The sequence below is a fragment of the Peromyscus eremicus genome, chromosome 1 (assembly GCF_949786415.1).
Source record: "Peromyscus eremicus chromosome 1, PerEre_H2_v1, whole genome shotgun sequence".
Classification (NCBI taxonomy): Eukaryota; Metazoa; Chordata; class Mammalia; order Rodentia; family Cricetidae; genus Peromyscus; species Peromyscus eremicus.
In genome coordinates this window covers 156704659-156723970 of record NC_081416.1, presented here as the reverse complement: position 1 = coordinate 156723970, position 19312 = coordinate 156704659, and the positions used below count along the sequence as shown (strand labels likewise).

At 42.7% G+C, this 19312-nt stretch overlaps 1 protein-coding gene and 1 non-coding gene across 2 annotated transcripts in view; both read left to right on the top strand.

The window, feature by feature from the left end:
* The first annotated feature begins 3382 nt into the window (after nucleotides 1–3382).
* The window catches only part of LOC131923140 (WD repeat-containing protein 87-like), a 42213-nt gene continuing 26283 nt past the window's right edge, over nucleotides 3383–19312 (top strand). The window contains exons 1-6 of the mRNA XM_059278102.1: nucleotides 3383–3724; nucleotides 5784–5906; nucleotides 9475–9642; nucleotides 10177–11581; nucleotides 11798–11902; nucleotides 12716–13040. Coding sequence (XP_059134085.1) covers nucleotides 5799–5906; nucleotides 9475–9642; nucleotides 10177–11581; nucleotides 11798–11902; nucleotides 12716–13040 — 2111 coding nt within the window. The 5' untranslated portion in view covers nucleotides 3383–3724; nucleotides 5784–5798. The remainder of the gene's footprint in view (nucleotides 3725–5783; nucleotides 5907–9474; nucleotides 9643–10176; nucleotides 11582–11797; nucleotides 11903–12715; nucleotides 13041–19312) is intronic.
* LOC131902840 (U6 spliceosomal RNA) lies at nucleotides 8990–9096 on the top strand. Its single transcript, XR_009377125.1, has one exon. It is a non-coding gene; the product is annotated as a U6 spliceosomal RNA (small nuclear RNA).

Genomic DNA, 19312 nt, shown 5'->3' with positions numbered 1-19312 from the left:
CTTAGTCAGTGTTCTATTGCTGTGAAGAGACACCATGACCAAGGCAACTCTTAGAAAAGAAAGCATCTAATTGGAGGGTTGCTTATAGTTCCAGAGGCTTAGTCATGATGGGAAGCATGGCGGCATGCATGCAGGCATGGCCCTAGAGCTGAGAGCTTTGTATTCGGATCCACAGGCAGCAAAGAGAGACACATTGGGCCTAGCACGGGCTTTAGAAACCTCAAAGACCCCCCCCCCAGTGACACACTTCCTCCAACAAGACCACACCTCCTAATCCTTACAATTCTTTTAAAGAGTTCCACTCCCTGATAACTAAGCATTAAAATAGATTAGCCTAGGGGGCCATTCTCACTGAAACCACTACAGGTGTCTTCAGCTACTCTCTGACATATATTTTTTAAAATTTTATTTATACTTTATGTATGAGTGCTCTGCATGTATCCCTGCAGGCCAGAAGAGGGCACCAGATCTCATTACAGATGGTTGTGAGCCACCATGTGGTTGCTGGGAATTCACCTCAGGACCTCTCGAAGAGCAGCCAGTGTTCCTAACTCCTGAGCCATCTCTCCAGCCCTCTCTGCCATAATTTTTTTGTAATTTATTTTAGGTTGTGAGCCTAGCCGTTACTGGCTGAGCCATCTCTCCAGCCCTCTCTGCCATAATTTTTTTGTAATTTATTTTAGGTTGTGAGCCTAGCCGTTACTGGCTGAGCCATCTCTCCAGCCCATTAATTTTTATTTGGAATGTGCATGTGTGTGGGTGTGTCCTTGGTGTGGGTTTTTGATGGCAGATTTCTGAACTGAAATTAGAAAAAGAACAATTCTGGAAGGAAAGTGTACGGGGTTAGTTTTTTGACAACCTGACACAAGCTATTCATCCGGGAAGAAAAGAACCTCAACTGAGAAAATGCCTCCATTGGACTGACCTGTAGGCAAATCTATCGAGCATGTTCTTGATTATGATTGATGTGGAGGGGGGCCCACACCACTGTGGGAGGTGCCACATCTGGGCAGTTGGTCCCGGGTTGTTTATGAAAGCAGGTTGAGCAAGCCAGTAAGCAGCATTCCTCATGGCCTCTGCTTCAGGTCTTGCATTCAGGTTCCTGCCCTGAGTTCATGCCTTGCCTTCCCTTCATGATGGACTGTAAACTCTAAAATGAGATAAACCCGTTTCTCAACATCAACCATCAAAAAAGAAAATGCCCCCATAGACTTGCCTATAGGCTAATTCGATGGAAGCATTTTCTCGACTGAGGTTCCTTCTTCCTGGATGGCTCTAGCTTGAGTCAAGTTGTCAGAAAACAAGCTAGCCTAGGAGGGAATGAAAACCACAGGCCTGCATCCAGCGGACACATTTGGACTGGAGTTAAATGTGACTATCAAGGGTATGTAGGATTTATAAGACTGGATGAGATGACCAGGGGAATGTGGGTGGAAAGAAGAACAGGGATTGAAGGCTGACAGTTCAGACAGTGAGAGGCCAGACAGAACCGAAGGAAGCAGGACACCAGACTGAGGAGGAACACGTCATGGGTTTCAAAGGAAACCAAGACGCCAGACATGGCGGCGCACGCCTTTAGTCCCAGCACCTGGGAGTCAGAGACAGGAGATCTCTGTGAGTTTGAGGTCATCTTGGTCTACATAGCCAGTTCCAGGACAGCTGGGACTTCATAGAGACACTGTCTCAAAAAACAAAAAGAAAACTAAGATGATGTCATGAAGAGTAAGTCAAGAAAGTATATAAAGGAATAGGGGAAATGGTCTTTTGTGTCAATGGCTCCTAGCAGGTTGAGAAAACAACTCAATCATTAAATTTAGCATGGTGAGGCCAGCCATGCGTGGTGCTGAATGCCGCTAATCCCAGAAGTCAGGAGGCAGAGGCAGGTGGGTCTCTATGAGTTTGAGGCCAGCCTGGTCTACAGAGTGAGTGCTAGGACAGCCAGGACACATAGGGAGACCCTGTCTCAAAAATACCAGTAATAATAAAAAATGATAAATTATTATTATTTTTAAGCATGGAGATTACAAGTAACCTTTTTTTCCCCCTTAGTTTGAAAAACTTATTCTGATGATTAGTATTCTTGTACAGTAAAAGGTTTTAAAGTCTGAGGCTGAGATAAACTGAGACCCAGACAAAAGAAATTCGAGGCAGACTATAACTATTTTTAGTTCTGTAGAAACAATAGTCAACAATATGAAGGAGGAATTAAAAATGGTGTGTAGCTGCCATAGTAGGGGAACTGCTCAATCTAATACATACTCAAGGTAAGACAGGAATTTCATTTTTAAGATAGAGTCTCATTATGTAGTACTGGATGGCCTAGAACTACCAAGTAGACCAGGCTAGCCTCAAAAACAAGGATCCACCTGCTTCTGCCTCCTGAGTGCTGGGATTTAAAAAAGGCATGTGCCCCTTGCCCAGGAGGATGGGGACATTGATACTACCACCTCTGACACCAAGGGACACTGGCTGATGGTTAAACCAGTAATGGGGGGAACTCCAGAACTTGGGAGAGGTAGTACCTGAAAGAAATTTCCTCAACATAGTGGAATCTAGTCTTCTTGCAGTCACGCCACTAGAGGGAGTGCATGCAGCCATCCTCGAGGTTGTCACACCTACATAGTTCCATGGTTTCAGGGTGCGGTTCCCAAGCCAGAGACTGAAGGTCAGCCCTGTGGCAGGTTGAAAGCCCCACGCAGGAGGAAGGAAGGAGTGGAGCCTCCATGAGCTCGCAGTCAGCTGGGGGACCTCCGAATCCTCCAAAGGGAATAGCTCGGCCTCCTGCTGGCGCGGGCATGCGCATCTGCTGTCTCTCCCCTGAGCGTGCCTTTCGTGGCCTAACCTACCCTCATGCTACACGCATGCGTGGTAGATGGGTGTCACAAACTTTCTATCATGTGGTAACGACCCTATCTTGTGGTCTGTCTGTCCAAGCTGGCGAGAATGAAGTTTTTGCAGAACATGAGACGTAGGATGGACCGCATGTGATTGATCTGGGCTAACCTCACACCCGTCACCACTCCAACCCCATCCCAGAGAACACTAGTTTACTCCCGCCCTGCATCCCTAGGCCAGAGGATGGAGGGCCATGGGACGAACCTGAGGTTCCCTCTCATTTATCTTCCAGAGACCCCACACCTATCCATTTGGGCTTTTGAAGTACGGGAGAAACGTGGGTACCGTCCTTATCTTGATGCTAGGTTTGACTGTAGCTCCTCTGAGCTTGGTTCCAGGGTTAACACAACAAAGGGCAGCATGGAAACCCCTGATAATCACAGAGAGCCCCTCCCTTACACGCGGGCGGCTGATGCAGGGCCTCTGTCATAAAGGCCTGCGTTTCCCATCCATGCATGTACAGTGACTTTGCATGCCTGGCGTCTTTCTCTCTGGCCCTGCCTCTAGTTGTGTGGCTGGGTTTTCCTTTCCTGGGGAAGGAAGGAGATATGGCTGAAATAGGGTTAGCAAGTAAAAATGTTGGGCAACCAATTAAAATTTAATTTCAGGGAGCGGGGAAAACCCTGCAGTTCTGGGTGGGTTTTTCGTTTGTTTTTTGTTTGTTCTGTTAGTTGTGGTTGTTTTTGTTTGTTTGGGTCTTGGTTTTGTTTTGTTTTTGAGACGGAGTCTCACATATTCTGGGTTGGCCTAGAACTTGCGAAATAGCAGAGGACGAAGAACTTCTTCACCTCCCGAGTACTGAGATTACTGAGGTACACCACCGTGTCCGGTACGCCATCAAACCCCGGGCTTCGATTGTGCTAGGCAAGCACTCTACCAACTAAGCTCCATCCTCAGACCTAAGCTCCCGATTTCTTTTTAGAACAAGCTGTGTCCTAGTACCTAAAATTCGAAGTTAATTATTTTGTCAGCCCTACCTTAAGGCAGTTAGGTAATGCTGCACAGGCAAGCCTTTAGAACAGCGTTGAGGCATGTAAACACAAAGTTTAATCATGCACAGCTCTTGCCCCTACCTCCAACACAGGTCTCTCATCAGACTGTAGGACTCCCAAGACCAGCCCTCAGAAATCCACTGTCATGAAAGGCTACTCTAAATTCCCCTCCATTCTGCTGCAATATAATGCTGGCTTCTTAAACTCATCCTTTCCCTGTCCCCATGCCTCCCAGCACTGGCACATTCGCTGGGGAAGTTTCAGGTTCTTAGGGAAGTTGGTGCTGTCAGTGAACCCCACAGATGTGAGGGTTGGGGGAGGGGCTTGGGGAGTCCAATGCATTATGATGTTGGAGCTGGTGACTTACCTTCTGTGGAAACCTGTGAGTGGAGTTTGTCTCTTGAATTAAGGGTATGTAGTGCTCTGGATGGTGAAGGTGTGGAGGGAATGGGGAATGAAAGGGAAGCCTTTGGTATTGTACACTATTAGAAACTGCTAGGAGGAAGTGTGATGAATGGCATTGGTCCTGCTGAGATCATGACGATGTCTGCCATCTGTAAGATAGGACTATTGGAGCCGGGCGGTGGTGGCGCACGCCTTTAATCCCAGCACTCGGGAGGCAGAGCCAGGCTGATCTCTGTGAGTTCGAGGCCGGCCTGGGCTACCAAGTGAGTCCCAGGAAAGGCACAAAGCTACACAGAGAAACCCTGTCTCAAAAAACCAAAAAAAAAAAAAAAAAAAAAAAAAAGATAGGACTATTGGGTCTGAGAAATCCAAAGGAAAAAGAGAAACAGTGAAGTGGCAGAACCGGAGGATATAAATGTAAATTTGTGGAACTCCGTTTCTGTTTCGTCTCTCATTCTCATTTGATTTCAGTATGGCCCTTTCACAGTGCCAGAACACTGGTTTTACAATGCATTTAAAAATTTTAATTGTGAAGCCTTTAGATTTTCTTCCTTTTCTTTTTTTCCTTTTTCTTCTCTCTCTCTCTCTCTCTCTCTCTCTCTCTCTCTCTCTCTCTCTCTCTCTGTCTCTGTTTTGTTTTTGTTTTTGTTTTTGTTTTTGTTTTTTTTTGAGACAAAGTTTCTCTGTTAACTGCCCTGTCTGTCCTGGAACTCACTTTGTGGACCAGGCTGGCCTCGATCTCAGAGAGATTCCCCTGCCTCTGCCTCCTGAGTGCTAGGATTAAAGGCATAAGCCACCACCACCCTGCAAGCCTTTTGATTTTCATTATCTGACTTTAATTTTTGAATTGCTTTAGTTGGCAAAACCCAACTTTTTTTTTATTTTTTGCCAGACGTGGTGGCTCATGCATGAGGTAGGTTTCCATGAATTTAAGGCCAGCCTGGTCTACATAGTGAGTTCTAGACCAGCCAGGGCTATATAATGAGACCCTGTCTTAGGCAAGGGTGGGAGTGGGGGAGAAAGGAAAATTCAAATCCTTGATTTGATTTTTATTGTTGTTTCAAGACAGGATCTCACTATGTAGCTCTGGCTGTCCTGGAAGTCACTTTGTAGTCCAGGCTGGCCTCGAACTCACAGAAATCTGCCTGCCTCTGTCTCCCGAGTAATGGGATTAAATGGGATTAAAGGCATGTGCCACAGCTCCCAGCCTCACTTGTAACTGTTGAAGAGAACCCAGGTTGGATTACCAGCACCCACATGGCAGATCACAGCCATTTGTAACTCTAGTTCCAGGGAATCTGGTTCCCTTTCTGACCTCTCCCAGGTACCAGGCATACATGTGGGGCACATACATACTTGGAGGCAAAATGCTCATACACATAAACAGAGGAGTTTTCCCATTGATAAATACTTGTTCCTCCCTCTGTAACTTATGTTTTTCTCGGTTCCCTTAATTTCCAGCCTGACTTCAGATGTTCTCATCTTTCCCAGGTTCTATACTCCAAGATGACTAAGAAGAACTGGAAAGTTTCTAAGACTTTGCTCTCACCTAGACTTATTCCTGAGTGGAAGAATTTGAAATCTATCATAAATGACATCTTGAATGACAGAGAGGTGATTTGTGGGAAAGCTATGCATGTGGTGGGCTGTTGGAATGATCTCTTCCTGCCATGGGAGGATGGGGCATGGGTAAGACATGAACATCCATGGAGAGCTCCCCTCATATAGCCAAACAACTTTCTCTTCTACATTAGAACATTAGCATTAAGGGGCTGGAAAAATGGCTCAGGAGTTAAGATTGCATACTGTTCTCCCAGAGGACTGGGGTTCAGTTCCCAGAACCCACACCTGTGGCTCACAACTACCTGTAACTCTAGCTTGAAGAGGTCCAATGCCTGTAGCACACCCGTGCACCTACTCACACACAGAAGCAGAATGGTCCACTGGAGTTCACTCTTGACATAGTTCAATGAATGAATGACTGCTTCATACATGAAGGTACCCACATACATGTGGCACACACACATGCACATAATTTTTGTTTGGTTTTCAAGACAGGGTTTCTCTGTGTAGCCCTGACTGTCCTCCAACTAGCTATGTAGATCAGGCTGTCCTTGAACTCACAGAGTGCTGGGATTAAAGGCGTGTGGCACTATTGGTGTAATTATTATGGCCACTCCACGTAGTTAAAAGGAGATTTATTTAATGGCATAACTTACAAATTAAGGGATAGGTAGGTCGTGGGGTCTGGAAAAGGTGTATCACAGTCCAGCGGTGTTCTCTGGAGCTCTGCTTGGCCCACCTCCACCGTCCAGGGTCCCGGACCGGAGAGAGCGCTGGCCCATCCAGATCTCGGGTCTCCAGGCGCCTCCCTTGGCCCTGCCTTGTAGGTGTGACAGTTGCCGAAGTCTCAATGGGGGTTGGAACTTCCAGATCAAAGCTGGAATGGCTACCCACTACATCGCACCACTGCCCATTGATACACATAATTTTAAAGAATTAATAAAAATCTTTAAAAAAAAGATGAGCTCATTGAACTGGGTGTAGTAGGGGTATACTTGTAATCCCATTGCTTGGGAGGCTGTCTTGTTTATTATTATAGGACCAACCTTAATAATATACTTCCCAGGGGCTCAGAAGAGCACTACAAACGACAAGAATTATTTTCGGGAAATGAATCTAAGTACACCAAGCTCTTTGTCCGTGTACTTTATTCCTCTGGGATAAGATCCTATCTACACAGCTACGGTTCTGTACTCAAGCCTAGTTCCTTTCTTGTCTGATTTGTCTCTACCTTTATCTGCTGTCCCCTCTAAGTTCTATCTTAATTCTCTCATCTTAGTTCTGCCTCATCTAGGTCCTTCTTATCTCCTTCTTACCCATCTAGTACTTTCCCATCTGACTCTTCCTCATCTTCCATCTTGTCCTCAAGTTCTCCAGTCCTATCTTCCTCTCCGTCTCCTTATACCTCTAAGTTCTTCCCAAGTCTCTGAGGTGTTCAGTTATAAACCCAAGCAATAGCGATCCTCTGGCAGAGCAAGATCACCAGGCTTGAATTCTTACAGGGTCATAAAGGTAGGTAAGAATTTTTTTCAGGCAGTGACATCAGGCTCTCTTTTACAATCCAAAATGGGAGTGGTAAAGGGGGAGGTCAACTGAGAGCTAATGTTCGGTTAGTCAAGAAGGGAATTTATGTGCTCAATATACATTCCTAGAAGTGATTAGGTAAGAAATTAGGAGTCTATTGGTAAGGCTGTAAGAAAGGAGGGTCTCACCCTAAATTGCACAAGAAATAAAGCTATTCTCCTGACCTAAAAGGCAGATGTTGTTTCATTTGGCCTTGGATGCTTTAAGTCTGTTCTTAGAGAGTACAGAGGTTTCTCTGATAAGATACTTTCGGCCCTCCAGGGATGGTCCTGGCCAGATGACAGTAATTACAGGGAGGCTTGAACTGGGGTTCTGGCTGTGCATAGCTGTCAGTGCAAAAGATTATCTAAATATTCCAGTAGTAGAGGGGAAATGGTGCCTAATAAATGATGGAAAAGCTACAATAGTGCACAAGAAACTCATAGCAGGAAACGGCTAATAATCAAAAGCCAAATATCACCAAGGCTCCTTGAGCCTCAGCTTGACCTCTGGAAGGCCCTGGGCTTCTTCCAGGTATTAGCTTTGTCACAATCAGCTGAAATCCTACTTTATACATTTTTATGGCTTGTAGCAAGGTTGGGGCAGGATGGTTACAAGTTCCAGCCTGGGCTCCATAGTGAGACATTGCTTCAAAACAGCCAGACAGGGGCTAGACAGATGGCTTAGCTATGAAGAGCGTTTGCTACTCTTCTAGAGAACCCAAGTTTGGATCCCACTACCCAGATCAGGTAGCTCACACTCTTGTGTAACTTCAATTCCAGACGATTATGCCCTCTTCTGGCCTCCTTGGGCATTGCACACAGGTGTTGCACATACATATAGGTTTGCACATAAAAAATATACACACATATGAAATTTTAAAATATTTTTAAAATTAAGAAAGGGTATGGCTGAGCAATAGAGCACTTGTCTAGAATTCACTAGTGAGGGGATAGAGATGTGGCTCAGTGATAAAAACCTCTGCCTAGCATTCAGGAGGCTCTAGATCTGGTCTTTTTTGTTTGTTTGTTTTTGTTTTTGTTTTGTTTTGTTTCCGAGACAGGGTTTCTCTGTGTAGCTTTGCACTTTTCCTGGAACTCATTTGGTAGTCCAGGCTGGCCTCGAACTCACAGAGATCCACCTGGCTCTGCCTCCTGAGTGCTGGGATTAAAGGCGTGCGCCACCACCGTCCAGCTTAGATCCAGTGTTTAGTATTGAAAATCAAAAAAAAACTATGAACAGATTCAACTAGCCATTCTCAACTAGGCTTTCTCATCTGAACCATGCAAACAGGAGATGGTTTGAGTAGCTACCTCTTGGTTTTCAAGGCTACATAACTAGAGAAATCCTTTTATTCCATGAGGGCATGGTAGGGCTTAATTTTCTTCTGGAACCTTAGTTAAGAAAGTCCAGAAGGGCTGGAGAGATGGCTCAGAGGTTCACTGGCTGCTCTTCCAAAGGTCCTGAGTTCAATTCCCAGCAACCACATGGTGGCTCACAACCGTCTATAATGAGATCTGATTCCTCTTCTGGTGTGTAGGCAGAACACTAAATAAAGGAAAGTCCAGAAGGTGCTTTCTTTGGCAGCACATATACTGTAACTAGAACTACACAGAGAAGATCAGCATGGCCCCTGCTCAAGGATGACACGAAAATTTGTGAAATATTCCATAATTTTTTCTTTTAATTATTTTTATTTTATATGACTTGGTTTTTTTTTTTTTTTTTTTTTTTTTTTTTTTTGCCTTTATGTATGTCTGATCCCCTGGGACTCGAACCTGGCTCCTCAGGAAAAGTAGCCAGTACTCTTAAATGCTGAGCCATCTCTCCAGCCTCTATAATGTTTTTCTTTAAAGAAAAAGCCCAGAAGAATTCTGTTGTAGCCTGAGGCTAATTAGGGGAGAAGTGGTCCCCAAATAATGCCTTCCATTGGTAGGACAAAAACATATCAATTAGGCTCAAACAAGCTACACCAATGTTCACTAATCCCTCAGTGTCTATTTAATGAGTAAGTGTCTGCTCATACTTCTTAGCACCTGTCATTTTTCTCTTTTAGATTCAGGAAGACATCCGGCGTAATGTGATTGTCCTGAGTGACCGGCACCAGACTCTGTACCAGGAGTCTTATCATTTACAGAAAAAGCTTTTTGTGTGCTTCTACTCTCTGGATGCCAACTATTTCGTCGCCTTAAACTGGTTGGAACAGTATGACAAACAAATACAAGTAAAGCTACTTCAATTTTGCTTCTTCCTTCATAATGCAATTTATATGTCCCATACCTAAAATGTCCTTGTTTCACAGTGAGAGGGATGCCTCTGAATAAATTCATATTATATGTTCACTCATTCATTCATTGAGACAGGGTTTTCCTATGTATTTCAGGCTGGCTTCAAACTCACTATGTGGTCCAAGTTGTCCACCTCAGCATCCTGGGGGCTGGGATTACAGGCTATGCCCCCACAGCTGGAAAATCAGTTCATTTTAATACCTGGCTCCATGTTGGAGTTTGACCTAGATTAGCGACCCTTTTACTACCAGGCCCAAAGAATGCATGTTCATCATAAAGTAGACTGAAGGCCAACAAAATGGTCTTGGACTCGGGACTTCTATCATAAGTCCAGTATCTAGTACTAGGAAACCCAAAAAAGCCAAATCCTTCCTCTATCTGTAAGAGGAGACAGACATTTTTCCTTATAGCGCACTCTCGGGAGATGCTTTTCCTGCTTGACCAGGCTTCTGTTTCCCACCTTCTTCTAGGCAGTACTGTGGATACAGGAAAAAAATAAAGAAAAGAAAAGGATAGTCAAGAAGATGAAATTTCCCATGATGGCTGAAGTGCCACCCATCAAATCAATGGTCCACGCGAGCTCCCATCGCCTGTTAATAGCTTACTGCGACGACATGCGCCTGCGGCTCTTCGGAGACCACCGTCAGGCATTCGTCACTCTGAGCACAGTGCCTTGTCGTTTCTCCATCAGCTGTCTCTGCTATGACTCAGAAACTGGGGTGCTCTTTTCTGGTACTTCGGGAGCTGTGGTTACCTGGTCGATCTTAGCAAATGGCGAGGGCCTCCAGATGGCTCAAAAAGTGGCTGTGAGCGGTCGTGAGCTTGTACAGGACTTGTCCCTGAACTCATCCCTGGGCTTCCTGATGGCTCTGTGTGAGAGTGTGGTGAGGGTCTTTACCCAGGAGGGTCAAGGCCAGCTCAGAGAAGTGAAGACATTCACTTCGCTAACCAGCGGCTCCTCCCTCACCTGCTCCTGTAGCTGTGTTTCACAGAACACCTTCTACGCTGGAAACAAGAATGGAGAGATCCACGCTTGGGGTATAGATAACAGTAACTTCCTCCACAGCTTCAAGGCCCATTCCTCATCGGTGATGTGCGTCAACAGTCGGCCAGAGACCTACACCTTGTTCACCGCAGGGAGAGAGGGTTTGTTGAAGGAGTGGAACCTTGCTTCCGGGAACTTGCTGCGGCAGCTGAATGTTGGCACAGGTCTGCAACAACTGCAGTTTATGGATAACAACACTTTCTTCTGCCAGAGTGCCTCTACTTTCTCACTGAATCGCCTGCCCCACTTTTACAGGCTCTTCAATATCTGCGGCTCTGCTCCGCAGAAGATACAGCGGGTCCTCTGTGGCCGTAACTGGACTCGCATCCTGTGTGCCACCGAGGACGGTTTACTGCGTTTCTTGTCTCCAGTAACAGGGGACCTCCTGGTTGTTACGTGGCCTCTGCTTATCATGGATAAGGCTGTGGCGTGGGTCTATCACTCAGAGAGAGAGGAGCTCTTTGTGGCAATAGACAGTCCAGAGGTGCTGGTGTTTGATGTCACACGTTCCCCTTGTACAGCCAAATATATCGTGTGCACTTCAGAAAACTACAGAGATAAAGTAAAATGCCTGGCTTACGGGAGGTCCCATTTGGGCAATAGTAACAAAGGACTGATATTCTGTGGGCATGAGAGCGGCACTGTGAGAATCTTGTCTCAGTACTGCTCGATTCGGACAGAGAACACTATCCACTCCGGGGCAGTGCTGGCCTTGTCTACCCCGGATGGTTTTGAAGAAAATCCTTTACTGTGCTCCTATGGCAAGGACAAGTACATACACCTCACAAAGGTGGTGCGTTCAGAGAAGAACATGACCCTAGAGCCTGTCAGTAAAATTCTCTGTGTTTATCCCTTGAAACATGTGGTACTCTTGCCAGGTTCTGTGGGTGCTATCACTGAGCACTCCTGCTGGGTTCTCTGGCACTATAAAGATTTTCTAACATCACAATCAAGACAAAATTTTATGTCGAGAGAGACAAACTGCCTGCACGAATGTGCTGTCACTTCCTTTGATGTCTGCTTCTCCCTGAATCTCTTTGTCACAGGAGCCACTGATGGATCAGTCCGGATCTGGGACTTCCGTGGGAAACTGGTAACTCAGTTTGACTCCGAACTGCATTTTGGTTCACCTTGCTTTGCCAATAATCGAGGTGACCTTCTTTTGACTTTCAACCAGAGCATCTACGTAGTGTCCTGCCTAAAGTTACTCCCTCTTACTCGGCTGATGCACCTAAATACACTAAACATCGAAGATGAAATACAAGAAATCCCAAAGCCCTTCCTTCCTAGTTTCATGTTTTCATTTGAAGTGATATTTGTACCCAAATTTATGTACCTTGAACAAAGAGTTCAGGAACTTAAGGGGCTAGACACTCTTGTCAACAAACGGGCCATTGCTTTTGATGACACTGTGCCCCATGTTGTCGAGGAAGGCAAACAAATACCCATCACAACTCACAAGAGACCTGGGTTGTACTTTGTGGAGGATAAGTATGCCGATACTTCTGACTCCAAGCAGATGTATCCTAATGCCATCCCTGCTCAGTTACACCTGCCTGGCTGGGATGGGCTGAACATTTACCACATGTTCCAAAGCTTCTTTGGCCAAGGGCGGGAATGGCCCTTTGCTCCTGATTGCTACATCCCTAACTCAGTGATCCGTGCCCGCCTTTGGCCTAATGGTACCCCAGTTTTCTTGCGCTATGATCTAAGCCTATCCTACAAAGATAAGGATAAGGATGCACTTGGACCATTAAGATCCCGGTCACTGTCATCTGTGAATCTAGGAGATATGGAACTGTTAAGTGAAAAACGGGGGGATATGTACCAGGAGGAGAAAAGAGAATCCTATGGTATCCTTGAAAGCATGTCCAATAAAAACTGGACAGGAAGAAGATTTAGTGATGGGCTTGTAGAAAATTTGGTAGAGACCATTCTCAACCTCACAGTTTACTGTTCTACAGAAAAATATAAGAAATATTTTGGTGCTCTGACACAGATTTTCGCCAGTTACCAAATCCCTTCAAAGATGCGTATTGAGACAGCCTGCCGCCTGCTCAAAGATATAACCCATTACAACTCCGGTATCCGTGAGCTAGCCTGGGAGATGCTAGAGAGGCTGGGCTTCATAAGCCACGTTTTTACCCTTCCACTGACTACGGGGTTGATGGACAGTGATAAGACTGTGCGGACTAGGGTCTTATACCTTATGTCCAGATACACTGGCATCCAGACCAAGTCCATGCTGTTACACCAGCTAAGACGGCGAGATACCCTCCAAGAAATACAGTAAGTTGAATGGTGAGCTTCCCTTTTGCTGATTCCTCTTAGTTTCTAGAACCTGACTGCTTTTTGCCCCATTTCGCAATTCCTTTTATTGTCTTTTACTCCCCCTGCTCCACGACTGTTTCCCCTTGGTCTGCCCAGTTGCTTCTGACAACTGTCCTCCCATCATTTCCTCACTTCTTTAAGAGTCTTCAAAATTGCACCCAGCACAGCGATGCACACCTGGAGTCCCAGCCTTCAGGAGGATGAGGCAGGAGGATCCTGAGTTCTAGACCATTTTTTTAAAAAGGATTTTCAGGATTTAAGTTCACATATCTTCCAATCGAAGAAGTATCTTGTGTCACCATGACTATTCCACCTTCTTGTTCTTTCTTTTTCGCCTTTATTATTTTTATTTGCTTATTTTTAAACTTTATGCAAGATTTTATTGCACTAATGTTGTCACATAATGGGAGAGTTCTCTACTTTGTATATAGTTATTCTTCCTCCCCACAGAAAGGCTGCTCATGAACTCACCTGCCGACACAGGTACTGACTGCAGCGGGACAGGAGAAATGCCTCAGGGACTTAAGTTGAAAGCAGGACAGTGGTAAATGGCCCTTGTGCCCTGTATCAGCAATGTGTACAAATGTCTCTATTCCAAAATACTAAATCATCTGTAGGAACGGACAATACAGCAGTAAACCATTCTGTATTGTAAACTGAGACAGTAACTGATGGTTCTAGCAATCAGCCAGGCTTTTCTTGCATCATTTTCTTCAAATGACTTCTCTGAAGTTAATGGCGAGTAAGGCTGCCTTGTATGTCCCATCACTGGTCATTGATGAGGGTGAAGCTCTGTTACAATAGTTAGAACATGCCACCCATTGCCTCCCTAGTTGGGTCCTCTAAAATCCTTATGGCCAATTCCAGTCAACCAATTGCTGACTTTGCTCTCTAATTCAAGGTAAACTTTATTAGCAGTCTGGGAGTGTCAGTGCGGAAAAAATATCCTGCAGCATTCCCCTTTCTGTCTAAATAAAAAGAAAAGGTTTTAACTTTAACAAAGTAAAACTACATACAGTAAAAACAAATGTCAGATATTGTCTAATTAAAAAGGAAAGGTCTTAATTTTAACAAAGTAAAGCTATATACAATAAGAACAATTATCAAGTAAGAATTACATTCACATTGTCCAGTACATTTGTATTTGGCAAATTCAGAGAAAATACTCTATTATCTATCCCATCTTGATGAGTCCAAAGTTTTCTACCTAATTCACTTTCTGTCATAACTTGTATTACCAACCTAGAAATATCTTTTAGACCTTAAAATATTTTCTTAGATAGCAACTTAAGCTTTTATGACTCTCAACCTTATACACTTTACATCTCTTTTCTGAGTTTCTTTTCTGAATTTGGTAACAAGGAAAATTGTAACTATAACTATCTAGTTTTCAACCACATCAGAGACCTTCACATTACTTGAGTAAACAGGAAGTACAGAGCAAACAACTTCCAAAACTATAGAAACACAGAGACATCTGGCTGCCTATACAGTCATCCAAGTTTCCTCTGCAATGTTGGGGGCATCCATCTTCAGCTTACAGGCCTAGAATATCTGACAGACTTTTCTGTGAAGCAGGAATTTTGAAGGACTGTCCAACCTTGTCTTGACAAAGTTTGGCAGTTGCCTTCTTTTGTGTCCTGCTTTTCCAATTTAGCATACTATCAGCAGTTGGGACAAGAGAAGTTTCTTGCCCAGTGGCTAACTTTGCCATTAAAAAAAAAAAACTGCATATGAAGCTTCTTCAGTGCCCGCCATCCTTTTTTGAAGTAAATTGGTGCTACCAGAAGCAGACGTGTCTCATTATCATGAAAACCCTTACATTATTAAAACAACTTAAATGCCATATTCTGTAGGTCTCTGAAGTGTTTGAAGACCATCTCTCTATCTAAAATATATCTCTGTTTGACCTTGAAAACATACCTAACATGACTTTAAGTTCGATTGTTATAGATGACTAACTACTAGCCTGTCTTTCTTTATTATCCCAAATAGCTTTCAAGGACTAGAACTTTACATTTTAAAATGAGCTGCACAGGTACAATACCTTAAATAAAAGTAGAAACATATATGCAGTATGTCCTAACAAAAATAATCTTAAATTTGTATCAATATACAAAAATACCTTAAACAAGAGTAGAAATAAATATACAGAATATTGTAACAAAAATAACCTTAACTTTGTATCAATATACAAAAATCCATGCCAATGTAAAATATTTGAGATTAATAGTTGCTTTTTAGTTTAATAGTAGATTCAATAATCTAAGCTTTTATCCTGTTGTTCCTATATACCTCATTTTTTTTATCTTTTCAGAAAGAGATCCCTTAATCTAACCTCCTTTGCTTAGTTTCATTCTTGACCATAACCAATAACAACTTGCAACCAAGCCCCCAAAATGATAAACATCCATAACCCACTGACCAACCAAAACCACCCATCCCACCTCTTGGGAATATGGATGTTGTGTTCTTAAAATTACTTCCTGTTGTCTGGGGGAGACCCTGAGAAAATTAAGATAACAGTCAAGTCCTGGGAGAGCTAGCTATTGTTCAGTCTCAATGTGATGTGAAAATTTAGGGCTTATTTGAAGTCCCAACTGGAGTAGTCTGAGGCTGGACCATCTTAGCTAACTGCTTTGAAGTTGTCATGAGCCATTTGTAATCCAAAGCTGATTTTTGGGTGGTGTTTGCCAGATTAATGATGTTATTGCAGTCCAGGTGGATTTGTCATTGCAGGCCCCATATTATTCTTGGAGACCTCAAAGGTCACTGCCAGGAATGATCATAGGTCATTTCAGAAAACTTAAACATTTTAGTGTCATATGCAGTAGATCTCTGAAAGTTTAAAGGATCACAATTTGTTAAGTACATTTGGGGTACACACACTTAGTTCCTAGTTACCTGCTTCAGACTCAAGCCTGAAATTATGTATAGGAAGCTAGATGAAGCCTGTTTCTAGAATTAGTCAGTATTCTATATAACCATTAATATTATGACAGAAAGTATATATGTATATATATAATAACCTCATATATTTTGAGATAATATTTATACCTTAAGAAAAGTGTTAAAGAATCAAAATAAAACCAAAGGATTATAAGATTAGTGGCAATAGAATAGTCCATTAATTTTGGTTTCCTTCTGTCCCATACCAGGTGCCTCATCTGACATGAGATAGAGATTTTGGATTTTTCTTTAACAAGCATGCTTGAGTTTAGAGAAAGAGAAAGCCACACTCTAGCTCCAACACTAGTTTTAATTTTTAATTGAACTCGGACTACAACAAAACCATTTGCCTTATATGTCTGCAGAGAACAGCAGAAACAAACATTTTAGAAGATCTATGAAATGTTATCCTGTTGGAAGTGTGATATACCATTAGGCCAATTTATTCTTTTTCTTGGGACATTTTCTCTTGATGATTCATCCTTCTTCTTCAAATATCTCATTTGTCCAGCGGTCTTTAGTTTCCTTAGTTGAATTCTTTTATTCTTCTGGAAAGACAAAAACAAAACCTTGCCCCAACCCTAACTTTGGGGAGTTACCTTTTCTAGTAGGTTATAGCTGATCAAATAAAAGGCATTTATTAGTCTCATAAGTTAGTTTGGACTGAATGATCAAGTTGTTTGATGAACTACTGCCTCTCCTATTCAAGAGGTCTCTCCTGTTCAAATTAAATCTTTATCAATTGTGATGATATCCATAGCTTTTCTTTTCCTATGGAAAGAAAAGCAAAACCTCCTCCCCAATATAACACATATCCTGGTTTCCATTCTAAGGAATTTTTTTTTTTGAGACAGAGTTTCTCTGTGGTTTTGATGCCTTTCCTGGATCTTGTTCTGTAGACCTGGCTCTGCCTCCTGAGTGCTGGGATTAAAGGCGTGCAGCACCACTGCCTGGTAACACATCTTTAAAGTATATAGGCTGATTTAATTCAGCAGTTTTTTTCTACTGCCCAATGTCTCTTTGAAGTTGTTGTTCCTTTCGCATTAGCATTTAAAAAATTTAAAGTTAATTAAGCATTGTGCAATCCACCTCTGGGAGTCTTTGTTACCCCTCTCTGTTCATTACTCATATATTTTAAAGTGCAATTAAATCTTTCTATAACTGCTTGTCTAGTAGGATTATGTGGTATATCTGTAATATGCTTTATGTTGTAATATGCAAAAACTGTTTCATTTTACTAAAAACATATACTGGAGCACTGTCAGTCTTAATTTGTATGGATACCCCCATAATGGCCACAACTTCTAAAAAATGTGTAATCAGCCTTTTCAGAATTCAAAGCAGTTGCCCCTTGAAATTCTGAATATGTATCTATGGTATGGTGCACATTAATTTTCCAAACTCCACAAAATGAAACACATAGATTTGCCAAATTTCATTTATTTGAGCACCCTTTGGGTTACATCCTGCGGGTAGTAGAGTTTGCTTATACAAAGAACAAGTAGGACATTTCCTTATAGTTTCCTTGGCTTGTTGCCAGGTGATGGAAAAATCTTTCTTCAAAACTTTGCTATTAACATGATGTTCCTTATGAAATTCTGAGATTTCTAGCATATTTGCTACCAATATCTGATGAATTTCATCATTACCTTGCACTAGAGGGCCTGGTAGACCCATATGGGATCTGATATGTGTTATATACAAGAGAAAATTTTTATTTTTGATTATTTCTTGCAACTGAATAAATAACAAAGTTAACTCCAAATCATCTGGAATAAGTTCAGTGGTTTCAATATGTAAAACAACCTTTCTGCATATTCAAAGTCAGTAACTATGTTAAGAGGTTCTGGAAAATGTAATAATACCGTGAGAATATCATAATTCTGACTTTTGAACAGAATCATTAGGGCTTTGAGCCACTTTGCTTAAATTTCCTGATTTATAAACTGCCTTTTCTGATTTGTTTGCATCTGTATAGAATGTAGGGGCTCCAGAAATTGGTGTTCCCCTTAGCATGTAAGGAAGGATCCAGTTAATTCTCTTGATAAACTGAAGTCTCTTTCTTTTGGGATATCTGTTGCTAATCTCTCTCCCAAAATTACTAATTACTGCAAGCTATTTCCCAATGTCCATTTTTCTGCCCACAATGAGGCAATTTTAGCATTAGTAAAAGGTATCACAATTTCTGATGGGTCTATTTCTGTTCATTGATGAAGTCTCAGTTTTCCTTTCAGAATCAATTCAGAAACCTTTTCTACATGGGTCTTTAATTTTTTACTCTGTTTTTATGGTAAAAATATCCATTCTAAGATATTATCTTCTCTCTGCATAAGAATTTGTGTAGCAGAATGTATAGAAGGTAGTAAGACCAGGATACAATCAGGCTCTGGAGCCAAGTGATCCTCATGTGCAGCCTGTAATTTCTCTTCTACCAAAGCCGATTCTCTCTCAGCCTCAGCTGATAGTTTTCTTGGACTATTGTGGGGCGTTTACCCACCCGCCCCCACAGTTCCCCAGAGTTTTCTTGAGTGCGAGCAGCAGGAAATATTAGATAGAAGGATTTATTGCAGAGAATCTTGTGGAGATAAACAGATAGAAAATAAAGGATAGCCTCGAGAGGGCCTGGAACAGCCTGGAACCCCGACTGTCTCTGCTCCAGGGTTTTTATAGAGACGCCAAGGGGTGGAGCAAAAGACCTCCTCCCCCAACACAGCCAAGTGCAGACCATCTCAGACACCTGCACTCAGGCCCGTGGTCTAATCATCCTCTATGCGGACCTGCTGGGTAAAGCCACGAGGAACCCGAGAACGGGCTCCCACAGGTCCCCCTTTCTTAATATATAAAAAATAACTTTTTAATGGCTTACAGCAATCTCCATAGCTGTTACACCTCCAAGTATGGAGTAGAGGATGATAAAGATGGCATTTCTCTTTTGAATTAGGTCCAAGGTGACTACAGCAGTCTTAGCTGCCTCAAGCCCTTTCTAAACCAAAAACTCTTAAGGTGACTACAAACTTAAAGAATCCCTTAGCTTCATCATTACCATTAACAGGTTTACATAAATATTGCTATACATAGTCACAGTTCTCTCAATCTTACAACACAAAGCAAACTCTTAACAGAACCATTTGAATTAGCATATATGGTGCTATATATAGTTAACAATTTTCTCTGTCTTACAACTTTAACTCAATCATTTGAATTTTCTTGCTAACAGAACACAGGGAAAACGTTGATGTATTCACATCAAACTTAAATATTTCCTTAACTCCACAAAACCA